This window comes from Fistularia commersonii, chromosome 20 (assembly GCF_037954325.1).
Source record: "Fistularia commersonii isolate RoL2024-O1a breed Wild chromosome 20, RoL_Fcom_v1.0, whole genome shotgun sequence".
In the NCBI taxonomy this organism is placed as follows: Eukaryota; Metazoa; Chordata; class Actinopteri; order Syngnathiformes; family Fistulariidae; genus Fistularia; species Fistularia commersonii.
This window is the reverse complement of record NC_141303.1, coordinates 7,580,057-7,598,615: the sequence shown is the minus strand read 5'-3', so window position 1 is coordinate 7,598,615 and position 18,559 is coordinate 7,580,057. Positions and strand designations below refer to the sequence as shown.

The following is an 18,559-nucleotide window of genomic DNA, read 5'->3' as shown; positions in this document are numbered from 1 at the left end:
CCAGTACAGGGGTGGGTTATTATTCTTGCTGGCGGGACTCAGTTCTTATTTAATTTTTATGCACGGGCCAAAAAGGTGAAAAAAAAAGAAAATTGCAATTGATTTATTCAAATTTTTTTTGGGCATTTTATTTCAATTTTAAAATCATTAATGATAATATAAATGTACCGTCCGGCGTTATTTTGGTAAAAAAAAAATAAAGAAGGAAAAATTCAAAAAAATCAAAAAGGAAAAAAAGTTCCTAAATTCAATATTGATTGAAAATATTCAATGAAAATAGTTTGGCGGGCCAGATAAAAAAGCAAAACGGGGTGTAAAATGCCCACGTCCGCTCTAGTATTTTAGTGTCATGGGTTTTTAATTGTCTTCATAATAGACCTACTTTTCGAAATATCCATTTAAATGTCAATCTCTTTGTTTCAACATAAAAATTACTACACCCTGACACACTTGGTTTTTGAATCAGCTCCACTGAAAATTGTGAAAATAAGATGATGAATAAAAGTCTCATTTCAATCTCAAGAAAACATCTATGGATGAGTCTTTGAGTCGTATTTTCCCTGCTGCAAACTGACCAATTCAAATCCACAGAACATACATATTGACACAGGCTCTCACCAGAAGGCCTTATTTTATTTAAGATGCCTGTTAATGTTGCAATTGTCATTACTTACTTTGTTAGCAGAAAAGAGAGACAATCACATGTTTCAATAAAACAATGAAATCAATTGAAAAAAACAAAAACTCAATAGACCCTTAACAGGTCAAAGTTGTTACTTTACATGCTTGGCCCACTTCTTTTTTTTCATTACATAAATATACACAATACAAATGTCAGCATTATAACATACATGTAGATGGATTCTTTGTTGATTGTCTTTGTATTAACTAAATCCTTTAGATATCTTGATATCTAGATATGATTTATTAGTTTTAATTAATAGTTGAATCTGTTTTTACAAAACATTATCAATTCCATAAAACTTTTGTAGTCAAAAATAAAGAAATATGACTAGGATTCATATTTTCTCATATCAATAACTTCAACAAAGTATCATTAATTCACTGGAAAACAACATTCTGTTGACCTTTGGTTTAAGAACATAACAGCATGACTCACACAGCAAAACAGATCGCTTATGCAATAAAGCCATGATTTTGGCAAAGTTGTTTGGACAGCGTACATACATGCTTTGGGAAGAGGACCCGTTTGTCACTAAATGTTGCACTTAAAACTGTATTGAGGTTGGTTGGTGATGGAAACTGAATTCAATATTATTTGTTTAGCCTTATAAAGACCCAATTGAAATCACTGTAACCTAAGAGCTGCACTTTCATCTGTACTGGAGGGAGCAATAATGGGATCTACCAGTGATCACTTTATTAGTAATGCAGATTGTATTTGTTATGGGAAATTTTACTTATGGAAAAATAAATGTTACAAACCTCCCTCTTACGCTTATAGATAGAGAAGTAATGGTGTTGCACCTGTACTCTAAGTTACTAATGTGTTGATCAGGTGATTCGAGTGGTCAAAAAAAATCCTGGTTTGATTCCCACGCTCCTCCTCGCCTGCAGGAGTGTTGCTGAGCAAGTCGCTGAACTCCAAACTGCCCCTCTGGTGCTGCTATGTGGCTGTCTAAAGTTTATCCATGAGGCATTAAATGCAGTGGTAGAATTTCACTTATGTTGTGCTGTACTTAAAACAGAATGTGACAAAATAAAGGTCTTTCTTCTTTCCTTCATAATCTCACAATACAAAATCGACTTAAAAAAACAATTGATAAAATAATGGTTGTATAGGCCTTCAGAAATCTATAAGAGGTTGTGATGGTTGTTTCGAGGTATTGTATGTTTTGGCTTTGCAGGAGCATTTTTCTCAACAAAAACACGTGTTGGCTTTTTAAAGCATACAAAATGAACGTTAAAACTTTAAACCATGTTTGCAATCTGCTAATATGGAAATAAAAACAAAACAAATCCCTGAATGTATTAAACTATTACAACAGTCATATCCTTTCCAAACAAATTTCATACCATTCATTGTGTTTTATGAGATCTCAACTCAGCTTCAGAAATGAGAAATCTCACAGTGAAAATATTGAAAATGTTAACAGCGCAGTTTTTATGGTAATCACTTTTTTGGAAAATTGAAGATGATATTGTCATTACGTTTCTATCAAGATGACATTCTATCACCCGCACAAATATTTTCCTCTTGTAGTGCAGCTACTTTTGTCATGGCAATGTTTGAGACAAGAACCAGAGAAAACGATATGGCCCGACTTTGTCCTCTTGTCGTCAACCTAAATGTTACATCAGCACTGAATAGCGCAGGGTTTCAGACTAAAGCCCCCGTTCGTCTCTCTCATCTTCTCCTTGTGTCTGGCCTGGACGAGACTGAACACAACCCCGGCCAGGGTCATGCGTCCTGCTGACCGTGCCCCCAGGCGGCCATCGGATGAAGCGTTGGCTGTCTTGCTGCGCATTGTGCTAATGAAGTAGGTGCGGACTTTCCCCTGACACTCACTCACCTGTGGGGAGAAAGAATTTATTCTATTAAACATTCTCAGTATCTTGTTTGGTTGCTGACAGCTGCAGCCATGGTAGTTTGTCATCTACAATTACCTACTCTCACCAGTAGAGCCCCCCCTTTCACCATTTATTTACTAATCCTGTCTTGGACCTGATACATTAAAGCTGTGAATTATTTTGGAAAAAAACAGAGATTTGAGTGAATATTTATTGAAGACAAAGCTGTGTCAGAGTTCAGATGCAGCTGACAAGGTATGACTAAAACCTGATGTCAAAACCACAAGATTATTTCAACAAAATAATTTTTTATCAGTTCGTCACTTTTAAAAATCATTGCACAACGTGAGTAAGCGGATCCAGTTATGTTTCAAAACTGAAACTTATTAATTTCATGAGGACAATTTGACAAAACTCACTGCATAAAAAAAAATCAGCAAATGAAAATATCTTTAATCAAAATATATGTGTATAGCAGGATTAAAATGAAACAAGACATGAAAAAGATATTAGCATGAGAAGAACTTCTGTAACAAGATTAAGCTTTGTTTAAAGAGTGATTTATTACTTTTATTATTAGCTGACACATTAAATTTAAAATTTTTGCTGCGCAGATGTACTCAAAGGGGGGGTGTGGACTAACTGCCCACAAAGTTCTATTAAGAGAAAAGATTAATAGTCTGCTAACTTTCGAGACAGGGGAAAAGATAAATTGCATAAAGCGAGGTCAAAACTGCTTATTCTGTTAGGTATTTAATTACTTTTCTTTGGTCTTTTCGGTGGGGAAAAAAAGCGCAATTCATTCTTGAAAAAGGATTTACATCTGTGAATAAAATATTGAGCAATAATTGTGTGGGGGCTGGAATATAATGTTTTTTTTTCTGATTTCCTTCTTGAGTATACAATATGAACTGGAATTTTGAAGACAAAATAGACGCTCACAAAGGTCTTTAAGAAGCACAAATGGACTGAGTGGTAATGGAAATGACACCTGCCAGGTTATCATTTCATGTGCGAAAACAAACACTATATAAGGTTAAAAAGATATTCTGTTTAATATATATACAGTAGATGCATGGTATAAACTCCATTACAATATGGACTTTGGCCGAGTTCTATTCAGTATTTCAGCATTTCTGTAATATGTCGGGTTACACAACCTAAGTTGTGGAAAATATACAGTAAGTTGTGGAAAATAATGAAAAATATGTGGTCTACTTTTAATATACCACATATTTTTCCTGGCAATTGTTTTTATTCGTTTGAGGAGAAATGGCCTGAATTAAAAAAAATATAGTGCATGTTTACCACTTTTAAGTTCTTTTGGAAGGGATGAGGTAATTTTGCTTTTCTGCTCTTGAAAATATTTTGACATATCATCAGAATCGAATGTTGTATTGTGCTCAGCAATTATGATGAAAAACATATTTATAGCAATAAAAGGGATTCAATTTTTGGCCAGTTTAAATATCAAAGAGAAAAAAAAAACAGTTAGGGTTGGTTGTATTTGGGGAGGCAATATGTTCAGTGATGCCACTGATTGAAACTGTAACTTCAAGATGCTCCCTCAACGTCGTTTCAGTAAAAAAACACTCCAAAACACCAGATCCCTATCTGGAGGATTGGATGCAAGAAAAACAATTTGGACTTGTGCATTGTGGAAATAATAAAAATTCTTTGAACTCAATGACAGTCACAGCTGAATAACTCATCTGAAGGTAAGCCATGCATTTCATTTTACTTTGCAGTTCCAACTCTGGCTTCTGTGATTATTACACAACATTTTCAGTGATTTTTAATGCACTGAAATCCCCCAATCCTCTGCTTCACACACGCAAATGTGCATGCACACGCGTGTGCATATGTGCACGCACACACACACACACACGCACGCACACACACGCAGAGGATCAATAGGTCTCACAAATGGTTAACTAATTACTATTATTTTTCAATGTGACTCTGAAAACATACCTCTTTGTTTGTCTGTCTTGTACTCAGTGATGAGCTATGAGTTGTCAGCAGTCTCATTGCTTAGCACATCGTAAACACAATCATTCACTGGATTAAACTGAGGATTCTGTATTCATCACTCACTCACCCCCTTGACAAAGATCTCTCCCCGCAGCTCCAAGATGAAGCCCCACTCCGCCAGGATTCTCCGTGTGGCCTCAGGGACCTGGATTCGTCCACTCACTCCAGTGCTGTCCATGCGGCTCGCCAAGTTCACTGTCGATCCCCAGATGTCATATTGTGGCTTGGTGGCACCAATTACACCTGCGACCACTGGCCCGTGAGCAATGCCTTAGTGGGACCAGAGCAAGAGACAGTTGGCGTTTCTCTTTGATAGTTACTGCGCGATCATGTGATTGGTATCGTTTTCTGCTGATTCACAAATGAAGCCCTAAATATATATCCATCCATCTATCCATTGTCCACTGCTTCTCCTGCACTCAGGGTCGTGGGGATGCCACATCCTTTCCCAGCTGTCACTGGGCGAGTGGCAGGGTTCTCCCTGGGAACGATCACAGGGGCACTAATAGAGACAAATTCCATTTACTCTCTGAGTCACACATCTGGGCATTTTTTTCCATTTTATTCAAATTAACCTCCTGCATGTTTTGGACTGGGGGACAGAACTGGAAAACTCAGACTAAACCCGCGCAGACACAGGGAGAACATGTAAACTCCACACACAAAGGCCTACTGTGGAAATCAAACAAGAGTCCTTCATGCTGTGAGGCAAAAGCGTTAACCACTGCAGCCCCTTAAGTACATATTTACCACAAAATGTTGCATTTCTTTTCTAAAATAAAAAAAAAGGTTCATACTGGCCCCATAGTGGTCCCAATGAGCATCCATTTTCTGAATCAAATATTTTTAAAAATGTACACAATTTCACACGTTATTTAAGATGCAGTGTCGTAGCAGAAAATATAACATTTTAAGAAGAATCCATGATATTAGGGAGATGATTAAATACTAACGTGAAGATTTTGGCAGGCAGTCAGTCTGATTTCTGTATTGATCTGAATTTAGGGCACTTGTTTTAAATCTTTAGTCACTCATTTAGAGAAAGAAAAGAAGCAGTTGTGAGCCTTGACCCTTTTCATTTCCCTGAAAGTGTAATATTAGATTACTTTCTTTTGAAATATTGATATCTTTTAAATCTTGACATGTTCCAGATTTTATTCTATTCTGAAAGCTATCTTGTGACCCCAAATACATCCCACTAATTTACTTTGTTTGGGTCAAGCATTTAAAGAAAATGTATCTGATGCAGTGTTGCCCAAGACCCACAAATCTTAATATCAGACGATCAGAGGTGTATTTTAAAGCCTTTAGGAAAGGTTGAATGCATAATAAATGCAGGTATGAGAGAGAAATCTCCATCATGTATCTATAAACTTGACAGTCTGACAGTGATACGTGGAGGCTTGGAGGCCCATGGTGACTGAAAAACCTAACAGTCTTATCTCGATTATAATGAAGAGGAATTCCTCTATAGCAAAAAGCAGGGGAAGTATATTAATAAAGGTATATGAAAGTCAAGACCTTGAGCCGAATATAAGTGTGCGTATTTATGTTCCTCTTGGGTATGATTTTGAGCGTTTTAAAATGGGTCAAACGGACCCGTGGAACACTGGATTATCTATGATGTATGAAGCAACTGGAAAAGTCAATCAACATTGAGGTGACTTTGATTATCATTGTGTGTGTGCAAGAGCTCAGCCATTTGGAGACTCACCCACACGCAGCTGAAAGTTTTTGGCTGAGTGCCTATTAATCTCTTTCAAAGTCTCCTGCATTGCCAAAGCAAATAAAACCAGCTCACTCAGGTGATTCCACTCATCCATTGTTGCCTGCTAAAGAAAAATGAACGGACCAAGGTTAGTTTAACACTTGATCTCCAAAGGAGGAGCACAAGGTATCATCTGTAAAGGACACGGAATGTATACCTGTCTGTCTGGAGCCAAACCCGAGGCTGCCATATAACAGCTCCCAATAGTCTTGATTTTCTCAACATAGTGGAAATATGACTCCTCTAGCAACTTTTAAAGGAAATACAGACATACATATGGGGGGAAAAAAAAATCTGAAATTATACATGAAGTGTCAAGTTCACATTTCAAGCTTTATGTTTCTTTTCTACATTCCACTAAAAGTAGATTTGAAATATTATCCTAAAATAGCTGTAATTTTAGTCCGTCCGTTTACCCAGTTTTCTTAGGCATTTCTCCAAACCCCCTTCTTTTGTCTGATCATTTAGCATCCAGGAGCCTTTCTTAGAATTAGATTATGCTATAAAACAATTACTGAAAGCAGTGTGCTTTATCATGACTACATCTGAATTATACTGGGATATCTAATAGATAATTTATTATCTCATATATTATAATAAATTATGTGTCTGTGATCTGATGTCAAAAAATCTGACTTAAACTTTAAAGAAATACACCCTATTCTCACACATGAAGAGGAGTGGTTGAAAACAGTAGTTCCAAGGGTTAGAATTATCAAACATATTTGAAACATGACCAGCAATATATGCACTTTTCTTGTTTACATTAATAAATGAATACATTAATACACTTTAAATATAAATATATTCTACACACTACATTTTTTCTTTCTAATTCAGATGGTAATATAATTCCTATGGTTGAAGGGTTTAACCACTCACACTTACCTCATCAAAATCAGCAATGATTTCGTTCAGCAGGCGGAGACAGTCCACGCCTTCATGTTTGATTTCTTTCTGCTCAAAGTACTCATTGAATCCGGCGATGGAGGCAAACATAACACCCACTTCATCATAGGACTGGGAGTAAAGCTCCTTAAATGAAAATGTAACATTAAGCTTGACCAGCCTGTTGTACTAATACACGGGTCAAAGTGATCACTGTGTTTTTAGCCTAAAGATAGGCAGTCAAAAATTAAAAAAAAAAATAATTGTAAATTATATATATAAACATATTAATATGTAATATTAACAACATATACATAAGTTATTTTTTTAATATACAGTATGTATTCAACACTTCAACTGAATGCGTGAATTATTGGAGCAATTTTGGAAAGCAACATGCAGACATCATCATCATCATTATGCAATTATTTATGAAATTGTAAACCAATTGTGCAAGCACCTCATCATTCTTGCTCCGGTCTAAGAAGTGTCGAGCTACATGTACAGGAAGAATGTTGTGCAACAAACATTCATTGTGTTCACGCAGCTCCCTCATGTCCTCCACTTCCTGCTGAGCCTGCAGACGCCAAAGGAAGTCTAGCCTGGCAGTGGCCTCCCACTGGAGAGTGAAGGAGAGATACAGTATCACCTTCAATACTTTCAAGTAATTTAGTATGTCAATCCAAAGATTTGGCAACAATAAAGAACAGCACACTGACATAAATAGCATCCCATTTGGAAGAACAAATTCTTTTCACAGTACCTGCCGTCCATTGTAGAAAACAGCAACAATAAACATCATCATCAGGAGAATAGAAATCCCTTTTCTTCTGACATACTGAGGCCTGTGTGGGAGTAGATGAGGAGGCGGGAAATAGATGTACATTTATTATGCAATGATAATAATTCACAAATAATTCAAGAAAAAATGGTCACACATCTCAGGCTGGCATGTTCTCTTCAACATTAATCATTCTGTTGTGTTTTTTTTACTTTTTTATTTGCCAGTCTTTATGTTAAACCCTGGCCCAGGCAAAGAACGCAACAAAAGTCACTATTTCAATTTTATGAAATCTGAATTAAATGACAACAAATTTTACCCTTAAGAGTCACTGCGACAAGTCTGCACTAAGATACGAAAAGTGTATCCTTGATCTTCCTGACCTGTGCAGTAAATCATGGCGCATAAGCATTAGGAAGGCTAGGTGAATGAGGTAGGAATAGACAGCCACGGCCAGTAACAGCACTGCTAGCTTCAACAGCGAGTTTAGACGTAGAAACACTGCACAAGTAACCATGGCGATGACACCACTCAAAACAAAGACCTGGAACGTTAAAGGGACAAAGAAGCGAGAGATACAATATAGTTTGAATCATAAGAAAGACATTTAAAAACTAAATAAATACATCATAATACAAGAGGTATTGTAGGTAAGAGAGCACGAAAGAAAGTACAAAATACAAAGGATGACATTTTTGAAGCAAAGTTAAGTCACACACCATTTAAAACACATTGTATCATCCATCAACTTTTCAAATTCTTACCTCTGGGTAAGAACATCCAACAAGAGGACGTGAAGCAGTGCTGTTCCCATCACTTCCATCAACCTCCCCAGTGTCTGCCAGAATGCACCATATCTGCACTCAGGGAAACAAAAGGCACATAGTTTGGTCATAATTTGCTGTATATATTGCGATTTTTTTAATAGGCTATCTTTTCACAGAATATATGCCCTTCTGTCCATGCCGGGGGAGAGATCCCATCTGACGGGAATCATTCCATTTGTTCATATAGTATTTCATATTTTCTGTGCAATGATTTAGACTCCCCCTCCTAACATGGGATATCTGATACTATACTAGTGGGTATAACTTAAATGCATTTGTAATAACTTTTTCATCAAATGATTTTATTGCGGACAGATACAGGTATATACTATTATGAGAGGACAGGAGTCTAAACGCAATAAAAACAAAGTTTAAGGGAAATTTAATTCATATTTTAATCCGTGTTAATTCAGCCCAGTTTTGGTCTCACCATGTCACTCGAGGCTAAACCAAAATTGACCAAAATGGCGGTGAGGGTAAGAACGTTGCGGGCGCTGTTGTTTTCATGGATCCAGCCGCAGAAGTACTGCAGGGATCCTGGAGTCCATTTGAATTCCTCTGCCAGAGCCAACAACAACAGCAGCGTATAGGCAAGAAGAAAAACAGAAAACTGGAGGATCGCCGGGAGAAGCCTGCAGAGGAATTTCAAGAATAGATGAGAAAGAATGAATTAGTAAAGTAATTACGGGTGAGAAATGAAAATTTTAATCCACAGTAGTCAAGATATTGCTATGACCTAATCAAGCATGTTAATTTTGTCTCTTATCACATTAAAAGCACATCAATATGCTTCTTTCAAGGATAATGGCAGTGCAATATTAAAGTAATTGTAATTGTAATATTGTAATTGTAATATGAATAAAGTAAATATCTGCTTTGTCGATTATTGCGCCTGATACACAGAACAAACGAGGAATTATTCTATCCCAATTTTTCAGTATTTATGTGCTATTTTTTTCTGCAAACTCTCTCCTGAGATGTTCTTTATACTGCAAGGCTAATTTTTTTTGCAGCTGATTTAAAGGAATCTGGCCTGTCACTGATTGTAGAAACTATCAAATAAATGAGCTTCCTACCTGGGAGCAGGGATTAGGGCATGGGCAGCCATGAGGAAGAGGAACATGATGAAGGAGCAGACAAGGTTGGAGTTGAACATTTCATCTCTCATCTGGGAAAACTGGGCCATTCAGAAATAGAAGAGCACGGGAAGCATCTTGGGTATTTGACCGTGAATGTCTCTTTTAGATGTTCTATCTATATTTTCTGTCCCACAAACACACTATGAACCTACTCCCATACCTTTTCCTCAATGTGTGTATCCTTGAAAACAAGTGTGTGTGAACTGATGTGTTCCTTGTGCATACGTTCACTGCTTCGAACCTCAATGGCATGTTTGATGCGTGCATTAATTTGCTTAGAGGTGGACTGCCATATGTTAGGCAGTGAGCCATTGGTAAAGGAGGCCAAAATCTGCAAGAAATATATACAAAGACTGGGATTATACATTAAGGTCCATGTAGAACTCCACTTTTTGCTTCAGGGTTGAAAAATCCCATATATTTAACATTTAACTTCTTAACCCAAATTTATATACGCAATTGGCAGCCCTGAACCTACACTATTCATGTCAATGACATTTCCAAAAGGCATTTCCGGGTTCCACGTGCGACATGTTTTTGGGTGTTTAGGAGGATCAAAATGGTCAGCTTTGCAAAATTCCTCCTGAGAGCAGATGAGGAATGTGTCTATGTTGTGCCTCCTTAGAAATTCGTTTCTGTCACGGCCATGACCGATCTCCGTTTTGTAGGTGCCCTCCAGACAATCAAGAGTTGCCTTTGAGATGTGGATTCGTCTGGTTGAAGGAACAGAGAAGCAAAGATGAGTTAGATGAGTTAAATCGTACTCCACTGTCAAAGCAGCAAGGTGATGCAGTAACGTATTTGCAATCTGTGTGATTGGTACTAATCAGAAACCACTCACCCTGGTATCCCCCCTGCCTCCAACATGTTGGCTATACCCACATCCCAGGACCAGACATCAAACTGCCATTTCTGTAGGCCCAGGACTCCACACAACACAGAGCCCGAATGAATTCCAATCCTCATGTCCATGTCAAAGTTAAGTTGCTTTCGGACAAACCTGGTTTAGATGGGATGTAGAGTTGGGATTGTAATTAATATAAAATATGCATCTTTCATTTTCCAAAGCAGCATTATTTTACACTCAGACATAGAACTCGAACTGGGCTTTCCACCTTCTTTTTGGCAGAAAACTGCATTTCAGATTAGTCCACAGATTAGTGGATTAGAGTAGTTTCAAAGAAAACCCAAGTAACTTTAGTCAGCCTTATTAGACAAACCTTATGGTGTTGATCATAGCCAGACCCATCTCAACACAATGACGGGCATGGGCACGTTGGGGCTCTGGGACCCCAGACACACAATAGTAACAGTCTCCAAGTATCTTTATTCGCAAACATTGGTGTTCCTGTAATAATGAAAAATTTTGAGATTCGTTAATCATCTGCTCATATAATATTTGATGAAACATACAACAGTAGCCCTAAACTTTTACCTCTGCCAAGCGGTCAAAGCGTCCAAATAGCTCGTTGAGGGTTCGAACCAAATCCTGCGCTGACAAGTTCATGGACAACAGAGTGAAGCCCTTGATGTCTGCAAAAAGGATACTTCCAAGAAGAGAGATAAAAGAAAAAAAACATTTGTTCCAGTGATTTCAGTGATCATTTGCCAGATTGCTTTGATATAAGGTTTACAATTTGAAATAAAAACCACATGGATTGTTTTTTTTTCCAACAACAGATACAAATAACCTATGAGGCTGGACTTGGGTGCTCAAACAGAGGGCCCCAGTGGATTGAAGAGAAAGTTATAATATTGCATTGGCTATCAAAGGGAAAATAATGCAAATTAGCCCTGTGGTTTAGGGATACAGAAGAAACAAATATTTTCAAAAGTATTTGGCTATTTTTACGAATTTTCTTAAACTTCTTTTAAATAAAAAAATACGGAAGGTCTCAGATCAAAACAAACAAACATTTTTTGTTGTCTGGTTCTGATAGTTCATCTGGTTTTGGGACATAATTCAATATGCCATAGTTGTAGAGATATGTGATGAAGTAACTCAGAACTCAAATAGACACCAGGCACAAACTTGACACAATACTGTTGAAGATGCTAAACTTTGCATGGATGAATTCTGACTTTTTTGTTGGGATCATTATAACTTCAAGGTCTAATAAAGGGAGGGTATGCTGTTGCTGTCGGAGTGGAACCAAATTGCAAAATTATCAAAAGATTGCTGAAAAATGCTGTAATGACAATATATATAATTGCAGGCTGTTATATATTGTCATTATATTATTATAATATATATTATTTCTATAATATTTATTATTGCTGAAATTTAGATTTGCTATCACCACTTTGGACCATACATTGTTAAATACATTCAAAATGAGTTAAAAGCCTATTTAACTGATCACAACTTGTGCGTAGACTCTTGAGAAATACTTTGGACAGCATTGACAAGGTCCAGCCTCTGGCTTTCCAAGTTTTGTCAGAGAGAAAGGCCTATTGAGTTAGACATTTAAAACCCTCGTTCCAAAGAATAGCGTGCTAATCCTAACAAAAACAACACTGTGTGTGTTTATATGCACAAGAGATTGTGTGTTTACTTACCTCACATCTTTGTACTGGTGAATGTAAATCTTATGGAACTCTTGAGGATTCAGTTCATCTTCCAGAGAGCTCATGTCAGCAATCATCTCCAAGGCAACAAATTGGGGAAGAATAGACAGCACCAGACGCTCCTGTTTGGAGGAATAATACACTTTAAGTCAGTCCAGAAGTATGAAGTATGCACAGTTTGAAACAATTATTTTGCATGAAACAATGATTATTTCAACCCAAGTAAAAGGACACTGAATCTGTCAACACAGTAATATGAAAAGTTAATGTAGTAATAAGGGTTGCTTAAATATTTGAAGAAAACGTATGTCCATCAGACAGATGTTTCTCTCATCAGCAGGGTTCTAAAGACAACAATGTAACAACAGTAGCCTGCAGACTACCTGTCTCTGGTTTTCTTGCTCTAGTTTGAGGCGACCTTCAATGCAGCGCCGTGTTTCTAAAAACACCTGTCTCTGTGCATGATCTGTCAGGTAGTGAATGAACAAGCCAGCTGTGTTCATACCCAGATACAGAAGGGCTTTGGCAAACACCTGCATCCAAAACAGACAAGGATTTACTTTACTTAACACAGTATACATGGTGCAAGTACACCTAAAATACAGGATTAAAAGAGTAATTAGTGTCTGGGAATGATTCTTATGATGTCTTGAGTCATCTGCTCACCTTTTTCAGAAGTACTGCATCGTTATAGTAACGCATTATCTCCACAAGAAGATGCAATATTGAGGTTAGTAAACCTGCACACATGGCCCATAGCAGAGGTAACGGCAGCAATGTGTATGTGGCGAACAATGTGAACAAAACGTACCACGATGGATCTTTTTCAAGTCCGTACACCAGTCCACCCAGCATCTGCATGGTCTGTGACAGCCAGCTGGCTAGACCAGCATAATGAAGCCACCTTGGTGACATGGAGTCCTTACAGGTTAAAACAACGATACAAAGTGCAACAGCTAACACCATGAATACACCCGTCAAACAGCCTCGCAGGGTGTCTGTGACTGCTTCAGGGGCCAAAGCCAGGTAAAGAACCAACACGTGTAGCTTGGCCACAGCATCAATTACGTTAGTGATGGCCAAGGAGTTGCGTCTTTGGTGAGAAGAGTGTTGCTGGTAGAGCTTTTCCAAGTCACGAGACTTGAAAGTGTGTCTCAAGGTAGGTATGTGTATGCCGCGAATGATATGGCCCCACTGCACAAAGAAGTCATTATCACTGGCATAGTCTGCAACGGAACCTCCGATGCTATGGTGCGTGCTGGTGGAACCACGCTGTTGGGGGGGATGGACTCTGAATGTGGAGGAACGCCGTTTGGTGATTCCACGTGAAGCTTTGCTGCGAATCTGTCTGTTGATTTCCTCCATGTAGGCGTCTGTCACAAAAATTTTGCGAGCTGGCTCCATACCAATCTGTTTGAAGATAATTGAAAAAAAAAAACAACAAATATTCTGATGGTATAATTGGGAATTGTCTTTGGTCAATGATCTGGAAATGACGATTCGACAATTAGTCACCTGTGCATTGAGCTCCTGCTGGATAATGATGTGTTTTACAGCGTTCTGCCACAGCATTTTTTTACGCCGCAGCCCAGGTGACAACGTTGAACTCAAGCAGGTTGGCTCATGCAGTGCCATAGGGGAGATCTGCGAGGTCTTGGCAAATGTCACCATTATGATGACCTTAGCAGACCCAATCTGGTCTTATTTCAGGAGAAGGCAGCAGGCTTCAATAGGATGAGGGAAAAAAGGGGAAGTGACTGAAAAAAGATGCTGATGTTTACTCAAGAGTTAAAGACTTGAAGTGCTTGATTTAATTTTTTTCTTCTTACATGACAACATCAAAGACACACACACACTCACACAAACACACACACACATTATATATGCATATGCATATTCATATGCATATTCATATGTATTGTATATGAACCTTTACATTTAATCTAGCATTCTATTGTCCTTCAACTATGTCTCTCTTGTGTCAGTTTAAAAGACCATTTGCTAAATTATGCGTCCTAAAGTTTCAGACTGATACCAATAGTCCTCAACTGGGGCCTTAAAAGTGCCTTTTTTAATCTAGCCTTAATTTTGATTAATTTGGTCATCATTGGCAGAGGAAAACAAACCGCAAGTCAGCATGATGCAAATGAACACTTTGTGGGTTCCACGTGTTAACGCCGCATGTGCCAGAAGACAGGCAGCTTTCAAACAAATTACCTTGTGGCCAGAATTAGACCTGAGGTTAATGCCTAGAGTTTAACTTGTCCAGGTGGCTCTGGTGTCAACCTCCTCCCTATCCCTTCACTCACTGCTGACTGACATCAGCGTGATTCTAACCAACACCATGAATACAACCTGCACATCCTGACATATGATTTTATGTAAACAGCAAAACACATTAAAACTCTTAATATTTTTATACCACTAAATCAAATGGAGCCTATGATTGATTAAAGCTGTTTCAAATGGGAGCCACGTTTATTTTCCTCTTGATTACATATGGAGTTGTAAAGTTTCACAGTCCAGGATGGATGCACAATATTCTTTCAGACACTGTAATTATGATGAAATCAAAGGATAAACATTTTTTATTAAAAAAGAAATGGGAAATAAATTCCTCCTTTACATCCTCCCACATCCAATATTATACTGGCAAACTAAAACCGTATACTGTCACAGGACTGACCTTTTATGCATTCATGATTTTGTATCCACTCCTCACATTCCAGGATAGATTCAGCCAGTCCAGCATAATCCATGTTTGTTGAATCCATTGGCCTGGACTTGGACACAGACTCCAATATTCAGGCATAATCCATAAATTAAAAAATGAATCTGAAGACGTCCCGCATGTGATGGGAGACTTTGCAGGATCCAAACTTAATGAAGAAAGGTTTAAATATCCAGCTAAACCGTGTCGTTGTTCCGGGAGAATTGTAGGTCACCACCTGGACTGTTTTGAAATGAAGTCAATAATTGCGGTGAAGCAGAGCTGCAGGAGTGAGGAGTGTAAAGAGGATTAGTTAGTCAGCAGCCACACTACTCTGCAAAGCTGAGGTCACTGGCACCAAGACAATACCAGGATAAATGAAAGCTTTCACTCAGCAGTCAAGTCCACTAGATCTTTTATAATTGCGTTGACAGTGACATGTGTGCGGGTGTGTTATACAGCTAGCACAATACTTTTTGCTAGATTTAAAAAAGAATCTATTACGTTCTGAAGTCCTCAAAAACAAAGTGCAACGTCCACCTCTTTATCATGCCAGTACTCTTGGCCTTGTGGGCTCATTTTTTGTGGGCTCATTTTTATGTGAGAGACCCATGAGGTGAGGAGTTTTGTTTGTACTCTAGAATGACATTTCCAATTCAAAGTATGGCAGCACTGTTAACAATTTGCATATAATATAATTAAACTATTACTTCGGGTACTTTTATGATTTTATTTTCACTTGCCAGTTATATACATTTATTGGCTTTAAATGAGATGCTATTAAAATTTTAAGTCTGGATCAACTTTCCGAACCAAGTGGACCCAAAGTAATTAAATGGTAAAGAGAATTTGATTAAGACTCAGAAAAGACACTTGTGAAATGGATCTGGGTAATGAAGATGATGATGACTTCCATACTGGGATGATACCATCATGAATGCAGGGGTCCCTCTGGTTGTAAGCTGTTCAGAAAAACGGACTGGCTTTGCTAATTGTATCCAGGCAATGCGCAAAGCCCCTAAGGCTGATCTAATGAGTTCCCATCTGTCCCAGCGGACGATGTACAGTGGCTCAGACCTGTACTGCAGATTACTGTACATCTAAAAATAGTCCCCAGTTCTAAGGCAATTAGCTATCATATAACTGCGCCCATATGAACATTGTACTCACATATGACAAGAATGTCTATTGACAAAATGCATGCTGAGACCAATGATAACTATGGTAGTGCCTTACAATTGCTGCAATATTGGAGATAAAAAAAAACACTGCAGACGATTTTAGTGTCCATTAAAAACTCTTACATGAAAATGTGACTGCCTGAACAGAAACAGACTGCTGTTCAACTCGAACTTCATTTGAAGAGCCTGGGAACCTGTGGGAGGAGTTGGACTAAGAGGGAAAATCTAATTAGCATTACAGCTAACTACTTTGGCTGTGTACTAATCAGCTGATTCTCTATGTACTCTAGCCAAACCGTGAACACAACTGACCCTGGAGCTTACGTGGTCACAAAGCACTTCAGTCATGCCGGACAGAGCTCTATTTGTGCATGCTGCTCTGAAATGCCTGTTGTAAGCTGGTTGTGTGGGACAAGAGTTCAATTTGGAATGCATAGTTGGCATCAGATTAGAGTTAGACAGGGAGTGCATGCTTATGTGACACTGGCAGTTGTGCCAAGCTCTTGAAAGGAAAAATGTGGATGAGTCAGATAAGGTAACTGAAATAATGATGTGGATCTGATGCGTAAACATTTTCACACATGAACAAAATCTTCTTAGAATACACGCCCCTTTACCCATCCCAATTCCTGGGATTGCTTCTCAAATGTTGCATGTGGATTGACAAGTTATGGGCATTTGAAAAGGACAACATATCAGAGAATATACTGACATGATGGACTGAAGGATGCAATGGCTTGGTGGGTTTAAGAGACCCTGGGATGTAATTGCCTTGGCATGCTAAGTGGTCCAATAAAAATCACCATGTTTAAACTTCTCCAAGAGAGGCACCCAATGTGACACGTGCACAGCACTTGTTGCCGTAGAAAATCTTCAAATTTGCACGTTTCCATTTCAAAAGACGGTGACATTATTAGCTACAGAAAATAAAAATGCAAAAATCTCCATCCTTGATAGACAGTCAAGATCAGCTGAGGGCCTTGGCAGTGGTGTTTTAGTGTTTGTTTCTTAAAATCAATGTCTGGGCAGCTGTCTGCGTGTGTGTTTTAAACTTGCAATTGAATGATGACTTTGAAGGACAGAATTATGATTCCTCCATACTCAATGATGGTAGATTTTAGACAGACTAGCCAGCATTTTTGTTGCTGGATACAAATATTTATCAACAATTTTTGCCTTTGAATAACTCAATTTAGGTGACACATTTTGGTTTTACATTAGTCATAAAACCTCAACTAATTTTTTTGTAAATCTAATTTCATGTTTCTATTTTTACATCTTGTGATTACAAGAAAACAAAGTGATATAATGCCAAAACATTTCACAAAGAAAATGGTTGAATTATTACACACACATACACACACATACACGCACATACACACACGGTTGACTCACTGGGTTGAATCGTTAGTGATTCCAGACCAGTTAGCAGGGAACAGCTGGGATCAAGCAAGACTAGTAGCGCCTGTTTAACTTTATTAATAAATGGTGTTCTCGACACAAGCTAACTTAAGGCTAAGCAGTTGCCAATAAATGGTGCTATGCGGCACATTCTCAGGATTGTAATTATTTGTTTGTTTCATGGTGAGTAGGAAGTGTTGACAATGTCATGAGTATTCAGATTAGCAAAGGTAACGTTAGGGGCTACTAAAACGCTGCCATGTGTTAGCTTATAGCTTACTGTAACGTAACAATAATTCCTAGCACTCATACTCGTATAACATGATAAATGCTGCCGTCTGACAGAACCATTCTCTTAACCAGTCTCTAGAAAAGTACATGTGGAAAGAGATAACGCGTGAATAGAACCGGTAACAGAAGCTAACACCGCTAGCTTTCCTGCTGAAATGAATTGAATTACTAGAACCCCTCTTTGATTCTTGTTACCAGTCAGATAGCACCTCATTGTGTATTTCAATGTTACTTGTGTGTAGCATTGATAGCAATCATTTTAACCATATCAGCTAATTTCAGCCGACTAACTTCCACAGGCCCAAACTAATCCAGCGGTTTTCCTGATTATTGAGGCGACGGTGGAGGCTCGGTGCGTAGCCGAAGTGTCACTCCTCTCCCTGCCTCTGTGAGCCTGGAATTCCAACGCCGCCTTGTGACTAACATACAACATGACAGG

The 18,559-nt window shown here is 38.2% G+C and overlaps 2 protein-coding genes across 3 annotated transcripts in view; one reads left to right on the top strand and one right to left on the bottom strand.

Annotated features, from left to right (window-relative positions):
* Positions 1-633: 633 nt before the first annotated feature.
* Positions 634-15,479, bottom strand: LOC147222781 (adenylate cyclase type 8). Its single transcript, XM_086167383.1, has 21 exons — positions 15,224-15,479; positions 14,053-14,294; positions 13,204-13,947; positions 12,921-13,070; positions 12,529-12,659; positions 11,405-11,516; positions 11,190-11,317; positions 10,811-10,969; positions 10,448-10,682; positions 10,130-10,300; positions 9,907-10,007; positions 9,261-9,462; positions 8,768-8,860; positions 8,387-8,547; positions 7,986-8,067; positions 7,683-7,841; positions 7,223-7,369; positions 6,492-6,584; positions 6,281-6,398; positions 4,634-4,836; positions 634-2,534 (listed from the first exon to the last, which is right to left on the bottom strand). The coding sequence occupies exons 2-21, from the start codon at positions 14,206-14,208 to the stop codon at positions 2,319-2,321; spliced, it is 3,561 nt and encodes a 1,186-aa protein (XP_086023509.1). The 5' UTR covers positions 14,209-14,294; positions 15,224-15,479; the 3' UTR covers positions 634-2,318.
* A 2,371-nt stretch (positions 15,480-17,850) lies between these two features.
* efr3bb (EFR3 homolog Bb (S. cerevisiae)) overlaps positions 17,851-18,559 on the top strand; it is a 31,665-nt gene continuing 30,956 nt past the window's right edge. Inside the window, exons 1-2 of one of the 2 annotated variants that reach the window (XM_086167556.1) lie at positions 17,877-18,012; positions 18,420-18,558. In XM_086167556.1, coding sequence (XP_086023682.1) covers positions 18,552-18,558 — 7 coding nt within the window. In that variant the 5' untranslated portion in view covers positions 17,877-18,012; positions 18,420-18,551. Of the gene's footprint in view, positions 18,013-18,419; position 18,559 lie in introns of both variants that reach the window. The other variant, XM_086167554.1, reaches the window with a different exon arrangement.